The sequence below is a fragment of the Dermacentor variabilis genome, chromosome 2 (genome assembly GCF_050947875.1).
Source record: "Dermacentor variabilis isolate Ectoservices chromosome 2, ASM5094787v1, whole genome shotgun sequence".
In the NCBI taxonomy this organism is placed as follows: domain Eukaryota; kingdom Metazoa; phylum Arthropoda; class Arachnida; order Ixodida; family Ixodidae; genus Dermacentor; species Dermacentor variabilis.
In genome coordinates this window covers 137,322,444-137,339,496 of record NC_134569.1, presented here as the reverse complement: position 1 = coordinate 137,339,496, position 17,053 = coordinate 137,322,444, and the positions used below count along the sequence as shown (strand labels likewise).

At 47.6% G+C, this 17,053-nt stretch overlaps 1 protein-coding gene across 1 annotated transcript in view; it reads right to left on the bottom strand.

Moving 5' to 3' along the window:
- Positions 1 to 17,053, bottom strand: part of RagA-B (Ras-related GTP binding A/B) — a 35,216-nt gene that overhangs the window by 12,062 nt on the left and 6,101 nt on the right. Inside the window, exon 3 of the mRNA XM_075682091.1 lies at positions 2,968 to 3,098. Coding sequence (XP_075538206.1) covers positions 2,968 to 3,098 — 131 coding nt within the window. The remainder of the gene's footprint in view (positions 1 to 2,967; positions 3,099 to 17,053) is intronic.

Below are 17,053 nucleotides of genomic sequence, written 5' to 3'. Positions count from 1 at the left end.
ATTCACCTTAATGTCATTCGTTACCTAATGCGTTTGCCAGAACTCATTTCACTGAGAAATGCATACTCTCTTTGCCATAGCTAGCAAAGTGCAGTATAACAAGTACTTGAAACATCCTCGATCTAAAAAAAAAAAAAAGATTATGCGTGCGTTTCAACTACAACGCATTCATCAGCAGTTATACTTGGCACACTTACTCAAGTCGGCGTTGCAGCAGCTTTGACGTGGCAGGTGCCATTTTGACTTTGGCCTTCAAATTTAGCATGCAATGGCCAAAGCTGCTGTGGTCGGTACCAATGTTGTAAAAGACAGCAACAAATTCAAGCTTACGGCACCATAGTATGCTTATTTTACATTTTACTATTCAGGAAGGTGATGCAACTTGTAAATGCATAATTATTTTTTCATTAGTACCCTATAATTGCTTACTTCAAAAGGTACTGCCATCGACATCGTGTCAAATGTCATTAAATTTGGGCACGTGGCAACATCAGCAATAAATATGTTATTAGAAAACAGGCATTACTGGCTGCATGTCATTTTTAGGGCCCATGTAGCACAGGTGTAAACATACTGCAGGACAGGGACCTCTCGTAATTCGCCTTGATTACTTCTGTCCTGTGCCAGCCACTTTCATCATATGTAGAGTTCATTTCAGCCAAATGATATATGCTGAGGAAATAAAACTACTATCAGCCTCCTTTAAAATATAGGAATAATATGACACTAGCACTGCTTTACCTGGTCCATCTATTATCTGTGAGTTTTCTAGTCTCATTGCTGTATCTGATTTGCTGCTGGCATTATCCCTACCAAGCCCAACACATTTCTTTCCTAGACATTTAGGCAACTAAACCCATGAACTAGTTAATCTCTATGCATCATATATCCTACTAAGCTTCACCACCTGAATTTCAGCTCGACTATCACTAGCAGCATTCATTGTATAACCCATGATTGAATCTTTGGACAGGTGCGGTCACTGTTAGAGGTAACACGGAGCTGGTGGCCGCACTCCGCGGAACACCACGACGGGCGCCGCCCAAGTATTGCGGCGCAAGCGCAATCAGTGCCAGAGGCGGAGTTAGCTGCACGTCGTCTGCTACGATTCCTCCCACTTCGCCGCGAGCGGCAAAGCCTAGATTGCGCATGCACTTTGATCATGGCGATAACTGTGAGATGAATGTGATGAAAACGACTGTCCAAAACTAAAAGCCGGATACTGGGTGCAGCATGAACGGCGCACCCAGATAACTCAGTTCAAATACTTTCTTTTGAGCCCCATGGCTACAGTCCTTTGTACCAGAGTGCGTGCGGCGAAGTGGAAGTAACCGTAGCAGACGACGCGCAGCTAACTCCGCCTCTGGTGCTAATTGTGCCTGCGCCACAATACTTTGTGTGGCGCCCGCTTGGTGGTGCCACGCGCGCCATGTTACTTCTAACAGTGGCCGCGCCTGTACGTGTTAGAATGACCATATTTACTGAGAAAGACTGACCCTCACGCAAGACCCACAAATCCCATTCTTGAGGTAAGAAATATTAAAAAATAAATGTTCACCAAAGTTGCCTGCTACAATGCATAAATCACAACCATGGCTGCTAAGAGTTTTCAAGTTACAGGAATATATAACAGCATAGACGGCACAGAGGAAGACTATTTTTTGTAATGTGCCGATGAGGTAGTAAGCTCCGGCGACAATGGGGCAATATCACCAGCTAGGGTCATAAAGAACGAAGTGGAACTATCACTGGTTGTCAATCTTGAATAAATGTGAGCATAGTGTGTAGCTAGTGCTTGCATTATTCTGTACATCATTTGCGACATTGTACGCGGTTTTAACATTTGCCCGGCTAGTGTAAGAGCCAAACCCTCCCAAGATTCAGATAAAAGGTGTGTTTTAAACGAGTAAATCAGGTACACCTATACTTTTACTTTTATCTATGTGCTGTCATCAGCTTTCTTTCAAGTTCCTTTATTATTATTATTATTATTATTATTATTATTATTATTATTATTATTATTATTATTATTATTATTATTATCCAGTTTCTGGCCAGATAGGTCAAAAATGGCACAATGCACTGCCTGTACACTGCCTGTATCAGGAATATTCGAAACTATTTCTCACTCGGCCGCAGCCAATGCTCGAAGGAACACATAGGGAGCTCTGCCATTATTGGCTGCCCAATAAGATTCATGTTCTGCTCTGGAGAGGTCTGTGGCAGAGATGCCCCAATGAAGTTCAGCACCAACACCATTGTGGTGTAAATAACCCATATAACAACATATTGCTTTTAATGGTTTGCCACTTTTCTCATTATGGACTTTTGTATTCCCGGCATGCGAATAGCAATTGCATAAAGCAATGTAACTTGAACTGCATATTGAATACTATGAACTGTTTCCTTGGAAAGGCTGTGTATGCTAAAAATTGTGCATCCAACGAAATGGTATTGTTAAACACTGTTAATTGAGTGACTCCAATAGAGGTGGTCTTGAATGCCTCACAGCTTGACACATGGTTTCCTGCACTATAAAAGGCTAATTGCCCTCAAAGTATGTGCAGCGGCTTTACATTTGCTGGACATAAGCTGTCCAAAAACTAAGCACACTATTTGAAATATACTTAGGATAGTTATTAAAACCTATTTCATTTACTTAAATACCACAATGGAACACTCTATTTCTCACAACTTTGCTGCTTACATGTCACTGGAGTATGTGATTTGTGGTGTGTAGCCCTGGACCGATCCATCTCAGGAGGTTGCCTATATTAGCTGCACTCAACGAAATTCACAGGAGAAGGCTGTGCCCTTGCATAAATGTACACAGACTTGAGAGGCACATTCAAAGAATTCATTTTGGATGCAACGATTTCAGTTTTTCAGTTTTTCAAATGTCATTAGCCCACAGCACTGCTCAGCTGCACACAATCTAACTTTGCAAGTGTTACATGATCATCTAACCTCAACATTCCGGAAAATGGTGTCCTTCTGGCTGGCAAAGTAGTTCTCCATGAAGGCTTCCTGGCCACCACAGTCCCACAGGTTCAGCACCAGGTTGCCCAGGAAGCGCACATGCGAGTGCTCAACGTCAACTGCAATGAGGAGCTCATGTTGAGAGTGGGTGGATAGCTAGGAGCTCCATGTTGAGTCCCTAAGAAGGCCCCTTAGAAAAAGCCTACAAAACAACAAATATTTGCTGATGCAGGGTCCTTGATGGCATATTACCTTCGTAACAGTCATTGTGCTGTGTCATTGGTTGCAAAAAAAGGAGCTCACATATTCTCGTGGTTAGGCCCATTAGGAAAAAATGATGAAGCAAGGTATTCCTTTTGTTCTACACATGTTATCCAAATACTCACCTGCCACACACAGGCTTACTGCACTGAACTCTTTACCTAGAGAGTGCTGATGGACTAGTATGCAACTCTTTGGCGAGCAGGTGCGTACGAAGAGAGTGACCACATACGAGCTAGAAGATGTGCGCTGCACGTAATTTTCACCCAGAGGCCATCATTCACACCATAACAACAAAAAATGAGTCAAGCGGGAAGTGGCCACAACAACAGATAAAAGACATCAGTTGTCGGAACCGACTAGAAGTTTACACTTTTGGCGCTGGACAATGTACTTCATAGTATGCCGAATGTAGCCGCAGCCACACAACCACGGCTCAAGCAGGGGAGGATGGATGGATGTGTGTTGTTTAGTGGCGCAAGGGCCAGGTATGGCCAAAGAGCGCCATGACTGATAATGTTGTCTTAAACGCTGACTTGTGAGTGGCGATGGTGGGATGTAACGTGGCTGTAAAGTGGCCTAAAATCAGTGTCATGGAAGCGTAAAATAGTATATAGCATAAAATTATGATTGTGATACATGTAGTGGTCTGTGAATATAGTACGCGTGATAAGTGATCATGGAGTTAAATGCAAGAATATGTAAATAGCACTTGTGCCTCCGGAGGGCCTTTGAGCCCAAAGGCTGGGAGGCAGGTGCTTTATTGCACCTACCGCAGCAGAAACCTCTGTTAGAGGCTGTGCTACGGATTTCCTGGGGCTATAATATGAAAACTATGTACATCTTTTAAATATCGAAACAGGGATTCATGTTTAAAGAGAGGTTCTATACCTATAATCATTTGAGGATGGAGTGGAATTAGCTGCCAATGTGGTAGTGGAAAATGCTTTTTCCTATTAGCGTCTAATTGAGTGCATTGCAGCAGGATGTGAAGCATGGTAAGTGGCTCACCACATTTATCACACGTGGGTGGATCGCCACCGGACAAGAGGTATGCGTGTGTGCTGTATGTGTGTCCTATCCTGAGTCTGCAAAGTGTTACTTCTGTGTGGCGATTTTTTGATACCGGCGGCCAGTTGCCAAGATACGGCTTGATAACATGTAATTTATTTTCTGTCTCTTTATCCCACAAGCGCTGCCAGAAAGCCCTCAGTGTTTTTCTTATTGAGGGCTTGAGGTCCATTACAGGGACAGTCGTGCAAGTGTTGGAAGCGTTCGCGTGGACGGATGTGGCTAGCTGGTCAGCCAACACATTTCCCTCTATCTCTCGGTGCCCCGGCACCCAGCATACGACGATATGCTGCTTGGACTCATAGGTTGTGCATAATGCTGTGTAAAGAGATAGAATTACAGGGTTTTGATATTTCCTGACAGTTTTCAAAGTATTTACGACACTCAAAGAGTCTGTGTATATAACTGCCTTTGGGATACTAAATTCATTAATGTGTTTAACGGCAGCCAATATCGCGTAGGCCTCTGCTGTGAAAATACTTGTGTTAGGGTGCAGAACACCGGCATCTGAAAAGGATGGACCGACCGCTGCGTAGGATACGCCAGAATTACACTTTGATGCGTCTGTAAAGAATTCAGGAGAGGAGTATTTGTGCTGTAACTCGAGGAAGTACATTCGTATATGCGCGACAGGCGCGTGCTTTGTAACAGCTACGAAAGATGTATCACAGTCTATTGGTTGCCACTGCCACGGCGGGGGCCGTATAGCAGGGTACATAAGGTGGTATTCAAGCAGTGGAACCCTTGTTTTTTCAGCCATGTCTCTAACACGCATGGAGAAAGGCTGTGCCACTGTGGGCCAGTTGCGGAAAAGTTGACAACTGGACAAATCGTTTATGGTGTAATACGCGGGATGCTGACTGTTTCCGTTCACTCTAAGAAAATACATGAAAGACGAATATGTTCTCTGCAGATGCAGTGACCACTCATCCGATTCAACGTACAGGCTTTCCACTGGGCTTGTTCTAAAGGCGACTGTGGACAGGCGAATTCCTAAGTGGTGGACAGGGTCTAGCATCTTTAGAGCAGTTGGAGTAGCCGACTGGTAAACTATGGCTCCATAGTCTAGTCGTGTGCGTATGAGGCTTTTGTACAAGTTCATGAGACATTTTCTATCACTGCCCCAGGTTGTGCGAGAGAGAACCTTTAAGATATTCATTGTTTTAATACATTTGTTTTTAAGATATTTTATGTGCTGTATAAAGGTTAATTTCGCGTCTAAGATTATGCCTAAGAATTTATGTTCCCTGTTTACGGGCAGACGCTCACCATGCAACAGAATTTCAGGATCAGCGTGCAGGCCTCTTTTTCTAGAGAAAACAACACAGGTGCTTTTTTGTGGGTTCAGTCTGAACCCGTTCTCATCAGCCCATTTGGAGACCTTGTTAAGACCAAGCTGGACCTGTCGCTCACAGATTGCGAGAGAAGTTGATTGAAATCCTATCTGCACATCGTCAACATATTGTTACGGTTAATGTTAAACCGGCTTTATTTAAGGGACGAGATTGATGGTGAAGTCAAGATGGCGTCCCGAGGCTGCACACGCTAACGTCTTCTTCCTCTTCTGCTCGCCCGGCTCATGCCGTAGCAATCCCCGGTTGCCAGACGAAGCCCGCTGGGCAAGTCCAAATCACTCGGAAAGCGCAGGGTGAAACCGCTTAAGACGGGCAACATGTACTAACTGGGTCCGGCTAGACCGACGACCAGCGGACGTCAAGCGTGCCACCACGTACGTCAAGTCACTCAAGCGATCCACAATGACGAATGGGCCCGTGTACTGGGGTAAAAACTTTTCGCATAAGCCACGTTTACGTTCCGGAGTCCACAACCACACAAAGTCTCCTTTAGCGTACGAGACAGACTGGTGTCGGCTGTCATAGCGCTCTTTCGATCGGTGTTGCGATGCCACAGTACGAAGGCGAGCGATACGCCGGGCTTCTTCGGCAAGACAAAGCGTCTTGGCAACAGAGTACTCGCTGTGAAAGTCAAACGGTAGTATAGTGTCAATGCAGCTTAGCGGTGAACGTGCGTAAAGGAGATAAAAAGGACTGTAATCGGTCGTCTCATGCTTTGCAGTATTATAAGCATAGGTGATGAAAGGGAGTACGTCATCCCAGTCCTTGTGATCGGAAGATACGTACATGGCCAGCATGTTAGTTAGAGTGCTGTTCGTACGTTCTACAAGCCCATTTGTCTGAGGGTGATAAGGCGTTGAATGACGGAACTGTGAACTGCAGAGACGAAGCAGTTCTTCTACGGCGTCCGCAACAAACTGACGACCGCGATCGCTAATGATGACACGGGGGGGACCATGTCGAAGAATAATGAATCGAAGCAAAAACGTTGCAACGGACACAGCTGTTAAAGATGGTACGGCCGCCGTTTCCGCGTAACGGGTCAGATGGTCGACACATACGATCACCCATCGGTTGTCGTTAGATGATCGGGGAAATGGGCCCAGAAGATCGATACCCACTTGTTCAAATGGCAGGCGAGGCGGCGGCAGAGGTTGGAGAAGACCTGGCGGAGCGGTCGTAGGGCGTTTGTAGCGTTGACATTGTTCACAACTGGCGACGTAGTGCTTGACTGTGTCCCGCATTTTGGGCCAGTAAAAACGCTCCTGAGTCCGGTTCAAAGTTCTGATGAATCCTAGATGGCCAGAGGTCACATCGTCGTGCATGGCTCTCAGTATGTCCGTTCGCAGACTCTGCGGCACCACCAGAAGGAAGCGTGCGCCTTTAGCTGAATAATTGGTCTTGTAAAGCAGGCCGTCGCGGACACAAAATCGGCCAGTGGCTCCAGGACGCGATGCGGCTACAAATAGAGGTTCCAAACTAATATCATTTTCCTGCTCTGCTTTGAAAGTCGTCGAGTCTGGGAATGTAGAAGAAATGGGAGCAAAACAGTTATCAAAATTGTCGGCGTCACACTCCGTCGTCGTCAGAGGAAGGCGGGAGAGACAGTCCGCATCTGCGTGGCGACGCCCGGACTTGTAGAAAATAACGAAGTCGTACTCCTGCAGTCGAAGAGCCCAACGTGCCAGTCGTCCACTCGGGTCACGGAGATTCACCAACCAGCATAACGCGTGGTGGTCAGTAACGATAGTGAACGGGCGTCCGTAGATATAGGGCCGAAATTTGTGGACAGCGAAAACAGCTGCCAAGCATTCTTGCTCGGTCACAGTGTAATTGCGTTCCGCCTTAGTCAAAGAGCGACTAGCATAAGCCACAACGTGTTCAGCTCCGTCGTGACGTTGCACTAGTACGGCACCGATGCCGATGCCACTGGCATCAGCGTGCACTTCCGTAGGTGCGGATGCATCGAAGTGACGCAATACGGGCCCTGACGTTAGTAGAAATTTTAGCTGGCGGAACGCGTCGTCGCAAGCCGATGTCCAGTTGAAGGGGACGGCTTTTTGGAGAAGGCATGTTAGGGGGTACACCACGTCGGCGAACCTTGGGATGAAGCGCCGAAAATACGAGCACAGGCCCAAGAAACTCCTCAACTCCCGCACTGACTTCGGTGCTTCGAAGGAGCTGACTGCCTCAATCTTCCGTGGATCTGGCCTCACACCGTTTTTGTCGACCAGATGCCCAAGTACTAACGTCTCCGTTTCCCCGAAACGACATTTCTTGGAATTTAGGATCAAGCCGGCTTGTTTGACACAATCCAGAACAAGACTGAGACGGCTGTTATGTTCACTCAATGTGCTGCCAAAAATCACCACATCATCGAGGTAGCACAAACAAATTTCCCATTTAAGTCCTCGGAGGATAGTATCCATGAATCGTTCGAATGTTGCTGGCGCGTTACAAAGGCCGAACGGCATAACGTTAAATTCATAAAGACCATCTGGTGTCACGAAGGCCGTTTTCTCCTTATCGTCTGGGTGCATGGGTATCTGCCAATACCCTGATCGCAAATCCAGTGATGAAAAGTAGGCAGCGGAATGTAAACAATCGATGACATCATCAATTCTAGGAAGTGGATACACATCCTTTTTGGTGACTGCATTCAGTTTCCTGTAATCAACGCAAAACCGCCACGATCCATCCTTCTTCTTTACTAAGATTACTGGTGCTGCCCACGGACTAGAGGACTCTTGAACAACACTTTTCCGCAGCATGTCTTTCACCTGTTCAGCAATAACTGTCCTCTCTGTTGCAGAAACGCGGTAAGGCTTTTGCCGAATGGGATGCGCAGATCCGGTGTCAATTCTGTGGCGAGCACGAGAACGAGGGAGTGAAGCCTGCTTGTCGCCTTGTGCGAAATCGAATACAGAAAGATGTGCCCACAAAACTTCCGCGAGAACGCGGCGCTCATGTGAGGGCAGCGCCTTGTTGATCATCCATAGGATCTGCTCTTCAGGAGTGCTTTGGTGAGGATCGCTAGTACGAGACTGCTCCTCCTCGCTTAGAACTGTAATGGAGCTGTAAGTAATCTCGTCAAATTCAGCGAGCTTCATATCACGCGGAAGAACAGCAGGGACGCAAGAACAATTGAAAGCCCACAAATTTGAGACGCCATTCACTACTCTCACGACAGAGCGTGGTACGAGTACATCTTTCTTTGCGCAGCTCGACGTAAGTGGCTGGACTTGCGCGTCAAATGATGAAAGGTCGGCAGCAGCGAAGTTGACAGGGATACGTGCCAGCGACCAAGGTGGTACCAGCAAATCTTTCGAAACAACACAATAGTTTTTCACTGGTAAGGATGTGTCGGCAAGGGTGGCGAGAAGCGCGCTATTCAAAGTAATTTCGCCTGTGCCACAGTTAACGGATGCACCACAATCCTGAAGAAAGTCAATCCCGAGAATCACGTCGTGAGTGCACCGCGGTAGTACGAGAAATTCTGTTATAAGATCTTCTGCTCCGAACAAAACACTTGCAACACAAATACCAAGGGGAACTAGGCACTCTCCACTGACACCACGAAACGTCACACCACCATTCCACGGGAACATAACTTTCCGACCCAGCCTCTCTTTGAATGTCACACTCATGACGGAAACGGTAGCACCAGTATCAACTAATGCTGTTGCAGGTATACTATCAATTAACACACGCACTTTGTTCTTCACCATCATAATAGGCAGAGGAGTATTTCGCAGAGACGCAGACTGTCCGGCGACCTTACCTCCATCGGTCGCGCCGGCTAGTTTCCCGACGGCGGTGGTGACGCAGCACGTCGCCGTGGTGACGGTGAACGGCGTTGGCGACTGGTTGGGGGCGTCAGGCTACGGTCTGAAGCTGGCGAGCCACTCCTTCTACTATATTGACGGAAGGTATTCCGGGGTGGCGCGCCTGTGGTGGTTGCACTATCAGGGTCTGTCGGCCAACGGTCGTCATAACTGTCACGTTCAAAAGGAGGCCAAGTTGGTGGTGGGCCATATCTTGTCTGTCGGCGCCGGCGACAAAAACGAGCAATGTGTCCCGAGGCGCCACAGCTGTAACACACAGGCGATGCGCGACCGACGTTGTAAACCTCGGGGTCAATCCTGGGACGCTGCGAATAATAAATGCGACCTTCCGAATTCCGATTCGTGGTGGTAGCTGCACGAGTTCGTTGATCGTGCGTCACGTCGTCGGGAAAGGTACGTCGGTGCTGTCGCAGCTGATCTACTCGATCTGCAATGCCAGCTGCAACGCCTGGCATGGCGGACAATGCGGACACAGCAGATGCATGTTCTTGAGGTTGGTTGGGAACCCACCCAAGCTGGTCGACATCCGCCCCTTTGGTGTGTCTTTCAAGTTCTTCGCGAACAATTTGCCTTATAGTTGCCGCAAGGTCTAGTTGAAAACTGTAGTTGTCATTGTCTTCAACGCTTGCCACCGTTGTCACATTTGCTAACCTGCCGAACTTAGGCGTGATACGGCGCAGCTTCAAGGCCTCAAATGTGCGGCAATGCTTGATGAGGTCGGCGACCGAGGCGAGACTCTCCTTTCCGATTAAATAATTGTACACATCCTCGGCTATGCCTTTAAGAAGGTGTCCAACCTTGTCCTCTTCGGACATTCGAGGATTGACCGTTCTGCAAAGCTTCAGGATTGCCTCAATGTACGTAGTACAGGTCTCACCTGGGACTTGAGCGCGCTGAAGCAATGTCTGCTCCGCCCGCTTCCTTTTCGTGGTGGAATCGCCGAAGCACTCAGTAAGGTGAGTAACGAAGCTGTCCCACGTTGTGCAGATATCTTCATGGTTCTCGAACCACACTAGCGCAGTGTCTGTGAGGAACAGAACCACATTGTCGAGCTGAGCCGTGGAGTTCCAGCCGTTGTACTTGCTCACACGCTTGTAGTGGGTGAGCCATTCCTCCACGTCCTCGCCGAATTTGCCTGAGAAAGGGCGGGGCTCCATCTGATGCATCCAGGCGCCGGTTGTTCGAACTGGAGCTGCCAGAGAAGGCTGTTGGTCACCGCTGTGGGACATCGGGATCTCAAGTGGTATTGGGGGCAGTTGAGCGAGGCGTCGGCTCCGGCGTGGTGCTTGCTGCAGCAGCTCCGTCGTCTTGGTCGAAGTACCCCGCACCTCCACCACAAAACTGTTACGGTTAATGTTAAACCGGCTTTATTTAAGGGACGAGATTGATGGTGAAGTCAAGATGGCGTCCCGAGGCTGCACACGCTAACGTCTTCTTCCTCTTCTGCTCGCCCGGCTCATGCCGTAGCAATATGTTGAATAAAAGATGTTATGTGGTATGTGTAGACGGAGAGAATTCATTTTTACTATAAAGAGCGTGCAGCTGAGCACCCCGCCCTGCGGCACTCCAGTCTCCTGTACAAATTTCCGTGACAAAACATTGCCCACTCGAACACGGAATGTCCGATTTGACAGATAACTTTCAATAACATTGAACATATTTCCGTGTATACCTAAGTGTGAGAGGTCTCTCAATATCCCGAACCGCCACGTAGTATCATAAGCTTTCTCCATATCAAGGAATACAGATAAGAAAAACTGCTTATGGACAAAAGCTTCACGGATACGTGCCTCTATGCGTATAAGATGGTCACTGGTAGATCGACCCTCCCGAAATCCGCACTGGTATGGATCGAGCAAATTGTTTGATTCAAGGAAGTGTAGTAGGTGACAGTTAATCATTTTTTCGAAAACTTTGCAGATGCAACTTGTTAATGCTATGGGTCTGTAGCTTGATACAGAGGAAGGATCCTTTCCTTGCTTTAGAATTGGGATTACAATAGCCTCCTTCCAAACAGAGGGGATCTCGCCAGAAAACCATATAATGTTGTAAAGGTAAAGGAGGGTTTTTTGTATTTCGGGGGGTAGTTGTTTCAACATCTCATATATTATGCGGTCTGAACCTGGGGCGGATGTATTACAACAGTTCAGTGCTGCTTGCAGTTCTGCTATGGAGAATGGTTTGTTGTACGCCACACTTTTAGCACATTTTCTTTGTAACTTTTGCTGTTCTATTCGCGTTTTGCTCTTTAGGAAGGTTTCGGAGTAGTGCGAGGAGCTCGATAGGTATTCAAACTGTGCACCAAGAGAGTTGGCTTGTTCTTCCAGGCTTCCTCCGTGGCTGTTTACTAAAGGTAAGGAATACGTTTGTTGCCCGTTAACTTTCTTCACTCTATTCCAGACTTTTCTCTCATCTGTGTAAGAGTTAATGCTTGAGATAAACTTTGCCCAACTCTCTCGTCTTGCTTGTCGGCGCGTTCTCCTCGCCTGTGATTTGACATGCTTAAAGTTTTCCAGGTTTTCTGCTGTTGGCGAATCGCGAAGCAGCGCCCATGCTTTGTTCTGCTTCCTCCGCGCTTGCCTACATGCATCGTTCCACCAGGGAACACGCCGCTTAGAACCAGTGCCGCTCACTTGAGTAATACACTTAGAGGCGGCATATAGTATAAAAACTGTAAAATATGTGACAGCATCATCTATGGCTATACCGGACATCTCAGTCCACGTCATATGAGTAAGAGCTCGGTAGCGTTCCCAATCGGCTGATTCAACCTTCCACCGGGGGACCTGCGGGAGAAGTTGATCTTGTTCCGTCGTACTTAAGATTATTGGGAAGTGGTCGCTGCCATACGGGTTATTAAGCACACTCCATTTAAAATAAGGTAAAAGTGTCAGCGATAAAATGCTAAGATCTATGGCAGATTATTACTTGTTAGCCAGGTTAAAATACGTAGGCTCCTTTGTATTCAAGAGACATGCTCCAGAAGAAAAAGGCAGCTGTTCAATGACGCGACCTCGCGCATCACAGCGTGAATCACCCCACAAACAATTGTGTGCATTAAAATCACCAAGAATCAAATAGGGCTCCGGGAGCTCATCTATTAATGATTCTATGTCTCGTCTGTGAAGGTGATAATGTGGTGGTATATACAAGGAGCAGATGGTTATGAGTTTATTTGAAAGTACGGCTCGAACGGCCACTGCCTCAAGGACCGTTTGGAGCTTTAAATGCTGAAATGCTACAGTTCTGTCAGCAATAATGGCTACACCGCCAGATGATGCGACAGCATCCTCGCGGTCTTTGCGAAACATAACATACTTTCGGAGAAAGTTTGTGTGTATAGATTTTAAGTGTGTTTCCTGTAAACACAGCACTTTTGGATTGTGTTTGTGGATCAGTTCTTGTACATCATCAAGGTTTCTGAGAAGACCTCTGACGTTCCATTGAATTATTTGTGTATCTATATTGGAAGTTAATAAGTGCTGTGTGTACAGAAACAGAAGTAGTGATTATGGAGATTGCAGAGATTAAATTACAGAGCCCTTTCGAGGCCCTGTAACGGGAGTTCTGCCCTTTCTGGAGCGTTCGAGGGAGCCTCGCCGCTCCTTAGGCGTTTGGTGCGCCTTAAGGACAGGTGTAGTGTCCATTGCCTCTTGTGAGGCGCCGGACACGTGCTCTTGCGAGCGAGAAGTTACAAGAGAGAGTCCTGCCTTGGAGGGCAAGACCCCTGCGCCCACCAGCCCAGAGGTCGAAGGGGCACCCTGCGGGATTTGGCTGCACTGGCTGTTGCCAGCGCTGGAAGGGGCCGGAGCGGTTTGGGCAGCCTCGGCTGCGCCCACCTTCGGGTCGATGGTCCCCCTTGCTGTGTTGACGGAGCAGCGCTAGCTGCAACCGCCGCGGGGGCAGATGGCGTAACTGCCGACTCACTGCCTGTGGGTCGGACAGCCGCCGGAGGCCGTTGTGACGCTGCCCCCTTACGCGCCACATCGGCAAAGCTGCTCTTAGACAGGTATGACACCCGCCTACGTGCCTCTTTGAAAGATATGTTTTCTTTGACTTTGATTGTCACAATCTCCTTTTCTTTTTTCCATGACGGGCAGGACCGCGAGTATGCGGCATGCTCGCCATCACAGTTGACACAATGTGGAGTGTTCTGACATGTTTCGGAGCAATGTTCAGTGTCACTACACTTGGCACATGTCAGCCGGCCTCGGCAGTTCTGTGAACTGTGGCCGAACCTTTGGCACTTAAAGCATCTGAGAGGATTGGGCACGTATGGCCTAACACGAAGTTTGATATAACCGGCCTCGATGGACTCGGGGAGGACACTTGAGCCGAAAGTGAGTATCAGGTGTTTTGTTTGGATTTCTTTTCCATCTCGCCTCATCTTAATTCTTTTGACATTTATAACATTCTGTTCGCTGAAGCCCTCGAAGAGCTCAGCCTCAGTGAGCTCCAGCAAATCATCGTCCGAGACAACGCCGCGGGAGGTATTCATCGTGCGGTGCGGGGTTACTACTACTTGGGTCTCCCCAAATGATACTAGCTGTGGCAGCTTCTCAAATTGCTTCTGGTCGCGGAGCTCCAGGAGGAGGTCACCGCTAGCCATCCTCGACGCCTTATATCCTGGGCCAAAAACTTCGGTAAGGGACTTAGATACTAGGAACGGGGAGATTGTTCGTACTTGTTTAGCTGGTTTTTCTGCGTGGATTACATGAAAATGAGGAAAATTGTGGACTTCGCATCCGAAAAACTGAAAGACCTCTTCGGTGCGCCCTCGTTTCTGAGGGCGATCAGGGAGTTTAGGGAAAGCGTTTTCCATAAGTACAGTTGGGTTTTCGGCCGCGATGCCGACCACCCACCATGGAGCCCAACAAGGGGACGTGACAGGAGCTCCTGCTATAGAAACCCTGCCAACGCCAGCCGTACATCGCTGCTATAACCAAATACAGCATAACCAAGGCTGGCTAGCTACACAAGGTTAACCCTTGCCGCCGAGAAACTAGGAAGTGAGGAGAAGTGATGAGAAGACAGGAAAGATGAAAAAGACGAGAGAGAAAGACGAAGATTGGAGAGGAGGACAGGAAAAGGCGACTACCGATTTTCCCCGGGTGGGTCAGTCCGGGGGTGCCGTCTACGTGAAGCCGAGGCCAAAGGGGTGTGTTGCCGCCGCCGAGGGGCCGTAAAGGTCCAAACACCCGGCATTGGCTCAACCCCCAGGATCCCCTTTTCCCCGGACACGGCTAAGCCACGCACGGCTACACGCGGGAGGGTCCAACCCCCATGTGCTCGGGTATGTGGTGTCGCAACACACCAAACGCCTGCTGACGCAGACGCTCCTGCGGGGCAAGCAGGGGAGGAGGGGCACCACTTGAGAGGAAGATAATTTTTAATGCAAATAGCGTTGTTTGCCTACTTCAGCCATATTGAGCCCATCTATCTAGCCTCTTATGCCAACCCAGTGACCCAAGTTGTCTACCTGCTTGGGCAGCTAGGTATGTGCTCTTGGTCAAGATGCCGTCGTAGTTGATCCACTGTCATCATTACAGCCTCATGATTTTACTCTTGTCATGCCGTCACGCCATCTACCCTGACCGAGTCACACAAGTTGTCTAATAGCTTGGGCCAGTAGGTAGGGGCTAGAGGTCGTAATCATTCCATCTTTGTCATCTGACACTTGTCATGTCGGCGTCATCACACCATTGTCGTCATACAGTTGTCATGTATTTGTTGTCGCACCGCCATAGTGTTGCTGTCATAGTCATTCAAATGTCATCATTCCAGATTCATGATCTAACTCAGCATGCTGTCATTGTCGTGCCTGCTACTCCGACCCAGTGGTCCAAATAGCTTGGGTCACTAGATATGTGTTCAGGGTTGTGATGCTGCGTGGTCATTGCGTCATCAGTCCAGCTTCTCATCCGACTCTCATCATGCTGTCATCATCATGCCATCATTGCGACACAGTCGTCGTCACGCTACTGTTTTATCATTTTCATCACTTCAGTAACATCATCCATGCATCATCATCATACCGCCTTCATTGCTCCATTGACGTCAATCTCTCTTTGTCATTGTCTTCATGCTATCATCATTCAATCATGATTATGGCGTCTTTGTCATGCCGTCACCATCTGTCACTATTATGCCTCCATTGTCAGAATGTCAGTGTGATTCTGTAATGGTCATGTCATCATTGTCACTCCAGCTACAACATCAGACTCTTGTTATGTCATCGTTGCCAAGCTAGAGTCATCATACAGGTGTTGTGATACAGACTTCATCATTCCATTTACCTCATGCAGTTAGTTGTTTTAACATCATTGTCACCGCATTGTCATCATGAATTTGTCGGCATACCGTTGTCATCATGACATCATCGTCACGCTGTCATTTCATGATCATCATTGTGTCAGAAATGTCTTCCCATCACCGTCAGGCCACCTTCATCAATTCATTGACATCATTCTATCATAGTCATGCTGTCGTCATTCAATCGTGATTATGCCATCATATTCACTGCATCATCATCAGACGGACACTAGCATGCATCTGCTGTCATACTGTCATCACCATGCCGTCTTGGTAGTGTGATTGTCGTCATTCTCACTTCTTCGTCCGGTTGTCGCCACACCATCGTCGTCATCTCATTGCCCTCATGTCGTTGTCGTCAGGTTATCATCATTATATCATCCTCATAATTTTTAAGAATCAAAACATCATTGTTGTCATGCTGTTGTTGTTCTATCGATATCATTTCTTATTCCTCATTCCATTTTCAATGCATCAGCATCATACAGTCATCGTCATGTCTCCATGCTCATGGGCGACCTTAACAAGCGAGTGCCTTAGTAAAGTTGGACAATAACGAAGTATGTGACCTATAGCTGAGTCAAAAAAGTCTCAGAAATACCACTACATGAGTTAAATAAACAGAACATGGGGAATGTGGTCTGTCGCTACATTGCACGACTGCTATTCAAATTACCATCAACAGTCATTGCAAGATGAGTTCTGATGTAATTTTATAATTATTTATCTCTTTACCCACAGCACCAAGTAGTATTAAGCCCAGACCACACGTATGCTTGCGGACATGCGCAAGCTCGTGTCTGCATGCCAACACATGTGCAGACGGTGTGGCACGACTCACACATATCGAAACGCAGCGCGATCACGGCGAACAGCTCATTTCTTACCGGGGGCTTGGGCTGCCTTGCGTCGGTGCCCTTACTTATGCAGCTACGCCACGGTACAATGAACTCTCCGTGAAGCAGATTTAAATCATGCAAAAAAGTGCTTTTTTCATTGTTTTTTGCCCTGATGTAACAGCTCTAAAAATATAGCAATTACGTTTATATATATTGGGGCATTTTGAAAGACTGTCAATAACAAAGTACAAAGTGTATCTGTCAAAGCGTCAATGAGTGAGCCCAGTGAGCGTGCGCTGTGACGCGTCTCTTGTGGATGAAAACTGTAATTCCTTGCAAGGCGAGGCTGACACGTAGACATGAGCATGCATGCATTTGCAAGCATACATGT